Source organism: Motacilla alba, chromosome 1A, assembly GCF_015832195.1.
Source record: "Motacilla alba alba isolate MOTALB_02 chromosome 1A, Motacilla_alba_V1.0_pri, whole genome shotgun sequence".
NCBI classification, from domain to species: domain Eukaryota; kingdom Metazoa; phylum Chordata; class Aves; order Passeriformes; family Motacillidae; genus Motacilla; species Motacilla alba.
This window is the reverse complement of record NC_052031.1, coordinates 44,419,111-44,429,650: the sequence shown is the minus strand read 5'-3', so window position 1 is coordinate 44,429,650 and position 10,540 is coordinate 44,419,111. Positions and strand designations below refer to the sequence as shown.

The 10,540-nt window shown below is 42.1% G+C and overlaps 1 protein-coding gene across 1 annotated transcript; it reads right to left on the bottom strand.

The window, feature by feature from the left end:
- Nucleotides 1-1,046: 1,046 nt before the first annotated feature.
- AMDHD1 (amidohydrolase domain containing 1) lies at nt 1,047-10,305 on the bottom strand. Its single transcript, XM_038155031.1, has 9 exons — nt 10,114-10,305; nt 9,466-9,572; nt 8,123-8,187; nt 7,244-7,521; nt 4,334-4,559; nt 3,250-3,374; nt 2,301-2,394; nt 1,751-1,911; nt 1,047-1,374 (listed from the first exon to the last, which is right to left on the bottom strand). The coding sequence occupies exons 1-9, from the start codon at nt 10,254-10,256 to the stop codon at nt 1,260-1,262; spliced, it is 1,314 nt and encodes a 437-aa protein (XP_038010959.1). The 5' UTR covers nt 10,257-10,305; the 3' UTR covers nt 1,047-1,259.
- Between the last annotated feature and the right edge of the window lie 235 nt (nt 10,306-10,540).

Genomic DNA, 10,540 nt, shown 5'->3' with positions numbered 1-10,540 from the left:
ATGGACTGTGCAATCACATACTTGGGATGTTCTTTCAAACTTCATAAAAACAAAGTTCCACACCCACATCTGGTACAACATCTGCTTGCAGGAAAACACGTCAGGTGGCAGGAATGCTATTACATTGTTTTAAAAACTGATTTGGTTGGCTAGCCTGGATCAAATAAAGCATGAAGAAAGATACTACAGGGGATGGCTTGCAGATTTTGGGTGTTAACAGATGTGCCTAAGACTCGGGGAGATCAGGTCATTATAATGTTCATACATGTTCATGATGGCTTTCAAATATCTGTTAACCAGAATGAGACCATTGTCCTTCCTCAAGGGTCTGGTTCACTAAAGCACTCTGCTCTGTATCACAGGTTACGTCACTTGATTATATCAAATAATTATTTTTGATGTGAAGTTCTTCATGCTTGTCAGGTGCAATTTTATGACTTCACCTCCAGAAAGTAAATCCCTTTTGCTTCTGCAGCCACCAGCCATTTGAAAATTTGAAGAAAATACTTAGTCCATGGCTATTCAGAGACCCTCCTACCCCAGACCCTCTGCCTAAATACTGCAAAAGCTTAAATTCTCCAGAGCTGTATCATCCTTTTTTCTACATACTGCATTCCTAGATGATGTTACAAGCTGGGGTGGAAGAAAAGCAGTATTTGAAAGACAAATGAAAGAGCACTTTTAAAAAGTTAGGAGCCTAAGTTTCAACACGGCTTTGAGTAAAAGTTATCATACTTAATTTACCAAAATCACATTCAAACTTCCACAAATATATCTCATGTTATTTCAGATTCAACCTGAAATTAGGTCTTTTCTGGAACATTTGTATGGCACTGCATGTGATCTTCTCCCTACACAGCCAAGGGCCATCCCAAATGTGCATGCCTGAGCCCCTGGCCCTCTGTCACAGCTTACTCAACATCACACTCCCCAGTAAATCTTACCTGGATACAAACTCTGTTTATTCACTGCCAGGTTGTGTTATTTTCAAATATTATAATATTATAGATTAATTGTATAGGAAAACATATTTGGAAACTGTCTTATTTAAGATGGATACAATTAGAAATTATTTTATTGTGCTGGAGAGAAGGACAATGGACATGGAGATGCACCAAATGGGTAATGCTTGGTAAGATTTATTTGAATAAGGTGAACAGGCAAACAGCTTACCAGTAAATACAAATCTGCTTTGTCTGTTGCTTTGAAATACTCCATCCTATTTTGATTTTAGTAGCTCACTAAACTACTGCCTTCTCTCAGTAACTGCTCATTGTCTCACACCTCTCATTTTCATAGATGACTTTTCCTTTAACTATAACATAGTTGATCAATGATTCATGTCCACCAAACTGGTAAATCAAGTGCTCCCACCTAAAAAGACAAGATGTTTAAGAATATATAAACTTGCATAAGAGCAGGTCACATGCCCAGCATACCTGGCAATTTTATAAGATTTGCTTGACAATGGGAAAACACTATTCCATGTCTACATGCTGTCTCTTGCTGCATGAATACAGTGAGTCTATCAGTAGAGAATTTATTCCATAAAATAAACACATATTATCTCTAGGCAATTTGTAGTTAGGCATGAATTACTTGTACTAACAGCCCCAAAAGTCTAAGGCTTTATTTTACACTGAAGTAATTAAGGAAAATAAAAGTGGGTCTGAAATGCTAGCAGTGTCCTTTTATTCAGTGAAGATAACTAAGGTTAAAGCATATTTCAAATACCAATGGAAGAACAAACCTTGATGAATTTATGATAAGAAGATCCCCCTGCTTGCCGACCTCCAAAGAGCCATGTGTGTCTGATTTGCCCAGAGCATAAGCTGCATTAATGGTGGCAGCTGCCAGTGCTTCATTCATTGACATCTTCATGTTTACACAGGCCAGGTGCATCACCATAGGCTAGTAGGCAAGGAAGGGGACAATGGGAGTTACCAGGAACACAAAGCTCTTTATGCTTCAAACCCCTAAGCACTCCCCTTCCTCCTTGCACAACAGAAGGAGTTGTTTTGTACAACATAAATTTTGCCAAATCCAAAACGAGAACTCTAAAATCAGTTGCTTCAAGAGCATTTTGAATAGGCCTCTCAGTGCATATGAAGGATGGAACCCATTCTGGTTTCAAGAATTTCTGGCAAAAACGACCACACAAACAAACACAGACAGCTGTCTGCATGGGGCAGGCAGCTCTCCTTGTGCACATGAAGCCACGAAGTGTGCAAGACCCATACACAAGTTGTACTGGTAAGAAATTTCATAATTCTATGGTTTCAGTATTAGGATTATCTTACCATTGAAAAACAGTATGCATTAGGATTAAAGTCACTGCCAAGAGCAACTATAACACCTTCTTCCAACATTTTTCTAGCTGGAGGTTGCTTCAGTCTAGAGGGAAAAATAAACATATCAGTACAATTTGCTTAGTTATCATACAGTGATTTACAAGGGAAAAACTCATCTCCCAGTTTGGCTACATTCATGCATTCAGTTACACTGACCCTTATGGAGATAAAAGCCCAAACTCTCCTCTTGCATCCCTACCTATCATCCTATAGACAACATAAATGGCAAGTGTGAGACACCACTTTTGCAGCAACTGCATGTGGCACCAGCCAGTGTCAACCATCAGGCCCCAGACCACTGAGGTTCTGGTAGGTATCCAGATCTCAGCCACTTAAGAATTTACAAGATGAAAATCTTCATTTCTGAAAAAAAAATTTAATTTTCTAGTTCTTACAGCTTCAAAGACAGGCTCCAAAATATGAGCAGTGGCACATGCAATGCAACAGCCCCTTCCCGATTTTTGAGTCTCTGAGTTTAGTCTGCGTACATTAGAGATCTTTTCACTTAGCAATTATAATGCAAAAGATGTTTCCAACAACTGCAACATCTGCAATAGCTATTTCAAAATTGTTCAGCCCTTGGATTAATCTGGGTAGCTGTTTGCAGGGGGGGCTCTTGGAAATGCACTCTAGGAAGTTTTTAGCTATAGTTGCCGTAAAGCCACTCCGAATCTACTGTGAGATTTCTCAGCAATCTCACAGATTTTTGAGGATTTCCAGCAGAAATAAGACATAAGGAGGGAGGCTCATTCAGTTCTCAGTACATGTGATTGCCTTCACTGACCCAGACTGATCCTTAAGGCATAGGTACACATTTATGCTTTTAGATTAAAAGCCCCTCAAACCACACACATGGATTGGCAGTTTCAGAAATTTCCCTTTAATCTAGTGGCCTTACCTTAGCATGTAGGCTGTTGTTGGCAGAAGAACAGCAGCACACTTAGCTTTTGCCATCGCCACAATACCTTCATCACTAACTTCTTCCAGGTGGCTGATGGCCCAGGCTCCTAGCTCAGCTCCAAGCTAAGGAAATTTCCAAGCAAATGACTCACTATTCTCAATTAATTCAGTTTAAAAAGTTTTTTCTAAACAACTGGAAGAGACAATTTACTATTACTGCAAAATATACCAGAAGAGAAATAGTAAAGAATGCTTGAAAGAACAATCAGAATACAGAGGCAAAATAGTTGTTAATTTACTGCAGGAAAAGTTGATCACTTTAATCCACCCACGGAGCAGAAGCACACCTTCAGTGGGGTTTTTAACAGCCTAACACACAAATTATGGGACAGCCATGGATGAAAGCATTATCAACTCTTGTTCATGAAGAATCCATCAGAAAATAGTTCACAAAACTGAAGGCTGCTTTCAATGGGGAAGTCAAGTAGGCTTTTATGATCAACGAAGTTTTTGGTTTGGTTTTGTTGTTTGTTTTTTTTATATACAGCTTGGGCAGACCCCACAGGAAGGAAGCAATATTTAAATGATGGTGAAACATGATGTCAAAGGGACTTTCTTTATCTTTTTCTAGGTTTGGGAACCTAGTCTTGACTAAACCACCTCTCTGAGTGTGCTCAGATGAACTGATATCAGAGTAATGAGACCGCTGAGTGTGCTCACTGCAATTTGGCTTGTTGCTTCTAACAGGACATTTAACAAAAAAAATATTTTTCAAGTTGCATAGAAACCATGTTTTTGTCATTCTTGGGTGCATGGATATCCACCTTCCCGATCTGTATCCCATGTGGACGATAAGCAAAGTCAATGTTTGGTTAGCCAGTGCCCGTTAGTTCCAGAGATCAAGGCTTCCTCCCATGTCCTTACCTCCAAAGCTGCACCTGGGCTACTCTGCCTGGCATCTGTTTCTATCAGATGGTCTATTTCATAAAATCTTAGAAAACACGACCTCCATTTTGAAAACTGCAATTTCTTCACAGATTGGGCTCTCACAGGTGTAAAAATGAGTGTTAAGAAAGACGTACCTCAGCAGATTTCATCGGATGCAGTTCATCGCCATGGAAGTTAATCTGTAACCCTATATCTTTTCCAGCTTGAAGTATTCTCCTTGTAGACTCCAGATCAAACACTCCCTTCTCACAGAACACATCTATATTGTTAACATGTATTTCACCACTTAGTTTGAGTTCTTTCAGTTTAGGAAGGTGGTTATTGATAATGTCATCTGTGGCTTCAGTAGCAGTTTTCCCTCTAACAAAAAGAAAGTGTTACAGAGCCCTGTGAGTAACATCCTTGAAGTCTGGCACACACTCAAGCCATACATGCAATTACTGAATTACTTAGGAAATTATGTAAATATGAATCCCTCAAAAAAATTAAAATCAAAAAATTAAGCTCCATTGTAATTCGTGTATTCTCCAACATGAGTTACTTTCCATTCAAAGAATATTAGATTGTATTACTGAGTGTTTTTAATAAGGTTGGATGCTAACAAAGATACGGGATACTTTAAAACAAATTTTTCTGCTTTCCTATTTATATATTCTGACCTTTTTATACCGTATCCTAAAATAAAACTATTTAAAATATGTAAGTGAGCATTTAAATATGTCAAATGGTATTCATACAATGTTTTTATGTAAGTATCAAAGCTCAAAGGGGATATGCAGTATAAGTCATTATTTTTAATTTACCTCTCCTCCTTTTATATCACTCAGAGTGATGGACAGATAATTGCTTCTAATCAGAGGGGCTTCCCAAGGTTTGATTTGCCAAGTCAGAATCATTTATAAATCCTCTGTTACATAAAAATAACCCAGGAGAGATCACTAAATGCCTCAGAAAGAGCAAATAATCCCAAAACATGTGGATGAGTTAGCAATTTCCAATTTTAATGTCTAAGGACAGGGGATGTACAGCAGCTAAATGTCTGAGAATCTGGATGCTCATTTCAGGCACTGTAAGGCACGCAGACACTGGCACTAAGAGTGCCCCATGAGGCTGAGCTGGAAGCCATGCAATGGAATCAATTCAAGAAGCCAAATTCTGCCTGAATTTATAAGCAAGGCTGTAAAGCAGAGCCCCTCTTCCATTCCCTTCTCACTGAAACAGCCATCAGGGTTACTGAGCCTCTGACCATGCCAAGGCTTCTCCCTCTTCTCTTTCTACTCAGCAGCCTTTGGAGGAATTTGGGCTGAAAGATTAGGACCAGAGCCAAGACAAAACAGAGGGAAACACTAAGAAATGGTTTCGCTTTTTGAGGGATATAATGCCCCAAAATGCAAAGCAATACCGCTGTTGTCTTAATGCAGAAGATTTCTGCTCAGGAAAACACTCTGAAAATTTCTTGATAAGGAAAAATGGCCCAATAATCACTTACTAATAAAAAATAATGATTTTTAAAAATCAGACATTCCCCAAATAATGAGTTTGATTCAAAATGATGACTGGAGGGACCAAGGAAGAACTGCAGATTTCCTCCTGGTCAAAATGACAACCCAAACCAGAGTCTAAGTTTGAGGGGTACCATAAAATTCAAACAAAATGGTCTAGACACAAACATTTGATTGAAAAGAGAAGAGATTATTTTAAAAGACCCAAACTGAAAAATACGGATAACTCAGTATTTCCTTCAAGAAATTTCCTCAAATCCCCAACTACCTTTTCTCCTCTCTTAAAATGCAATATCCTTACTACTACTACATTTTGTCACACTTGATGTGCATCAGTGGGGACAGAAGTGTGCAGAGAATGAGAAAGCATACCTGTCTTCCTAACATATGAGCGTTAGTATGTTTGTAAAAACACTGGAAACAATTTCATTGGTTTACAGAAATGCTCAAAGCATTTTGGTGGGAAAGACTATTTATCAGGATTTTGACTGAGATCCTGCCAAGGTTTTTTAGGGGAAAGAGAAAGGAAGGGTTAAGAAATATATATATATGCATATATATATATGTGTGTGTATGTGTATATATATATAGTTTGGTGCAAAAGATCAATTATATTTTACCATTAAGTCCTCTAAATTATAGTAGAACTTCCTGAAAGAAGTGGTTGCTGCCTTCAGCTGATTTTAGTTACTTTATTCTTTACCATCTTCCAGTTACTGAAGATGATACAGGATCCATTTTCCATAGTTAGATTGACAAAAGATAATTTACCATCCTACTCCAAAGACACAAAAATTAGATTGCAAAAAATATTTTCTGGGTCATGTTTTTTTGAATGTTAGAAAAGGTTGGGGATTTTTTTATTTTGAGTATGCTTTTTTTTTCTTTTAACAAACATCTCTTGAATATTGCCACATAATAAGCCTGCCTCCATTTCACATTCCTTGTCTTGCAGCAGCCTACCACTTAGTATGTCAAAATATCCAGCTAAAACTCCTCATTAGTTCCTTCTTACACTGAAATCAGGTAACATTAAGATGTTAATTTTATCATAGCAAAATAAAAATCAGAACTGAGAAAGGATTTTTAGGATATATGTACTTGAGCCATCAGAATAATTGATTAAAAACAGTTTAATCTTCATCTCATAGCTATAAGATGTATGCAAGTCTTCACTGCATGGAAGCATAATTAAACTTTGTTTACGGAGCTATATAAGGATTAAATACGGTATTTTTTGTTGTTATTTGGCCAAAATAAAATCTCATGGCAGAGACCAAGCTTGAAGGCTAGCAGCAAATGCAAGCAGAAGAACTTTCTGTGTTATGTTCAGTGTGAGCATCAGCTGGAGACAGGGGCTCTGAGCTAAGCCTATGCTGGCATTTAGGAGTCACTAAATAATGTTGCCCTGAGATTTAGGAGAGCTTCCTATAAATACTGGCTGTTGTTCTTCAAGCATGTTGTATTTTAGGAGTGAGGCAGAAGAAACCAATTTTCAACGGAAAGCAGCAGTACTTAACAAGAGAAAGAAAAGTCAATTACTTGGGCACGGCGTGAGCTCCGCAGTAGGTGGAGGAAATGCCGATATCCGTGGATTTCCGCGCACGTTCGATCACCCTGAGCATTTTGAGCTCGGTTTCCAAGTTCAAGCCGTAGCCACTCTTGCACTCCACCAGGGTGGATCCTGCTCTCAGCATGCGGCCGAGGCGCTGCTGGAGGCCGGTGAACAGCTCGTCCTCCGTGGCCTTCCGAGTGTGCTCCACGGTAAAGTGGATTCCTCCCCCAGCCTGGTGGATCTCCATATAGGATGCACCTGCCAGCTTGGGTTAAAGGAAAGAAAACAAAAACCACCCACCCAAACAATTAGCTCTGAACAAGTGTGTTTTCCATCCAAGAGATACTGGAAAGTGCTTTGAGGTCTCTTTGCAGTGAGAGAGACAAAGAGAAGTGAAAAAAAATCCCCAATAATTTTTCCTCCCTCCCCCCTTTCTTCTCTCTCCCTTCCACTTAAGTGAAGAAATGTTATAAGAAGCGACATAAAGAGAATTACTCTGAAGATCTGCTTTCCCCTGAGTCCAAGGGGAAAATCGATCTCTAGCTCAAAATTCATTTATTTGGAAAAGAAAAGGAAGGAAAAAAATCAAGACTTAGACAGTAATAGAAGGTGGCACTGCTGCATTGCTTCAATTAATGCAAAAATATATAAAGGGTAGCTGCAAAGGATGCAGGTACACTCCTCTCTCAGCCTATCAGTATTCAAAAATCATCCCTCCTCCCTCAGGTAGATTATCTGACAGAAATTATGTATTTTTCTATAAAAGAAAGATGAGAGTCACTAGGAAGTAGAAACAGTTACACATTAAAAAAAAAAAAAAAAAAAAGGAGGAAGAAAAATCCATCTGTGTAATTTTATGCTGTTACCTTCATTGCAAACTCATGAACCCTATCACCAGCCCACACTGGATGTGTATGTGCATCTACCAGGCCTAAAGAAAACAAAGTAAATGTACACTTGAGTTACTTCACTGTGTCAGAGAAAATATTATGAACATGCAAGCAAATTAAATAGACAGCAGAAGCTCCCCTAAAAAGTCTCTATTGGTTAGAGAAAAAAATATCCAACCAGCCAAATATCAAGGATTTTCTTCAGAGGCTATTAATTTTCTTTCCATTTTTTTAGGTCTGACGCCTTACGCAAAATGTCTCCAGGTAAATGCATCAGTTGCTGAGTGTGTCGTGTTATTTTTGATAAAGTTTTCAAACTGTGGAAGAAAGGATAAACAACAAACTTTGAATAAATTCATTAGACTTTAAGCCTGTACTCTTTAAGAAAAGGCGAACTGCTTAGGCTGGGCTTAGCACACTAGACTTCCTCTGGCAACACTTATTACAGCGGGAGCCTTTTCTACAACTCTGAAACTGACACTGCTGAATGGCAAGGCCACTGTTAGAGAAACACGGGTCTGACAGCTCATGTACTAGCAACCCTCTGGAGAGTTTAACATGCAGTAGTCTTGCCCAGCTTTTGGGGATTTTTTTTATCAGGCAAAGTTGCAGAATTCGTAACTTAAAATCCCTTTTGCCTCCAAACAGCTGCGGGCAGGATGGACAGACTGAGCTCAATGGCCGAGTGGCTGATGGGCTGAGAGAGGACAGAAAAGAGCAGTGAATCTGAAGAGTCACTCTGTGGGTCAGCTACGTTCCTGTTGTTATCCACGATACACAGGAACAGATCTACAGACAAAACAAGAAGAGACAGAGCTCCACCATGAAGCCCAGAAGAACCCTTAAATATCTCCAGTGAGGAAGACTCCACTACCTCTCTGGGCAGCCTGTTCCAGAGTTCAGTCACCTGCACAGTAAAGAAGTTTTTCCTCATGTTTAGGTGGTGCATCAGTTCTGCCCATTGCTTCTTGTCCTATTGCTTGGCACCACTGAGCAGAGCCTGGAAACCTCCTCTGGGTATCCCCCACTTCAGATACTTACAGATTTTGATGAAGTCCCCCTTCAGTTGTCTCTTCTTTAGGTTCAACAGACCAAACTCTCTCAGTCTCTCCACACGAGAGAGATGCTTCAAATCCTTCAAAACCTTTGTAGCCCTCCACTGGACTCACTCCAGCAGCTCCATGTCTGTCTTGTACTGTGGAGCCCAGAAGTGGACGCAGCACTCCAGATGTGTCTCACTGGGGCTGATTAGAGTACCAGGATCATGTCCCTTGACCTGCTGGCAGTGCTGTTCCTTTGTATCACAAAAATACACCTACCTGGCAACACGCACTTCCCGGAGCAGTCAATTATCCTTTCAAACACTGCTTCTGAAAACTCATTGCGAATGACATCTGCCTGGCCCACAGCTTTGATACAACCATCCCTGCAAAACACAGACAAGGAACAAAGAACGTGTGAGTCTGTTTAAAAGTCAAGTGCTCGATGACAAAGCTCCTGGAACAATAGGGGCAGGCCCTTCAGGAGGACCGAAGATGCACACGTGGAGGTGGCTCGCTCGTATTACTGATACACAGCAAACACTGGGGTAATGCCATGCGTTTCAAGCTGTTTGCCATAACGCTTGTCCTCAGCTTAGATCCCTCTGGATGACACCTTGGTACTGTTCCGCTCTAATTCCTGCTAGATAACACCGTTTTCCTCCTGCGGATCAGCGAGCGCACAGCATCCATCCGCAGGGCACTCGACCCCTCGCTCAAATCAAAGTGCCATCGCCTGGATCTGGATCACGCCCCGGGAAGCCACATGCCCTGGGAAGCCGCAGCCCTTTGGGTCTGTTCTCCCAGCGGAGCTCGAGGACGGTAGCGGGAAGCCTGGACTGCGCTTGGGGGATGCCCTCCACCCTGCCCCCGATCCCAGCCGTGCCGAGGCAGAGCCCCGGGCCGCGCCGCCGGCCCCGCACTCACAGCCCCACCACCAGGCTGGCGGCCCGCAGCACGGCCAGCCCGGCAGCGCCGTCCCGCCGCAGGCAGGGCTCTCGCCGGCCGCAGACCAGCACCAGCTGCTCGGCGTTCTCCAGCAGCAGCCGGTGCCGCTGCCGGCCCGCCATGCCCGCGGCCACCCGCTGCCGGGGCCGCCGGGCTCAAAGTCCCCCGGGGCGGCGCGGCCGAGCGCCCCTCCCGCCCCCGGCCTGCCCCGCCTCGCCCGGCACCGGCACCGGCAGCAGCCCGGCTCCGGACCCGGCCCTGCCCGGCCTGGGCTGCCCTCGCTTTGCCGCAGCCCGCTCCGGGCGCGGGATGCTCTGCTGGATTCGGATGCACAACATCCGTGCATCGCGCCGGTTCGTGACCAGCTCCCAGGCACCGGGTTTTCCAGTTGGGGCTTCCCGGAGCT

Bases quoted from the DNA above. Each gene is read 5' to 3' on its own strand.
- AMDHD1 (XM_038155031.1), bottom strand. From the start codon at position 10,256: ATGGCGGGCCGGCAGCGGCACCGGCTGCTGCTGGAGAACGCCGAGCAG. The intron at 9,573-10,113 runs GTGAGTGCGGGG...TGTGTTTTGCAG, and splicing joins GCCAGCCTGGTGGTGGGGCT to GGATGGTTGTATCAAAGCTG. The intron at 7,522-8,122 runs GTAACAGCATAA...CTTTAACCCAAG, and splicing joins TTCATGAGTTTGCAATGAAG to CTGGCAGGTGCATCCTATAT.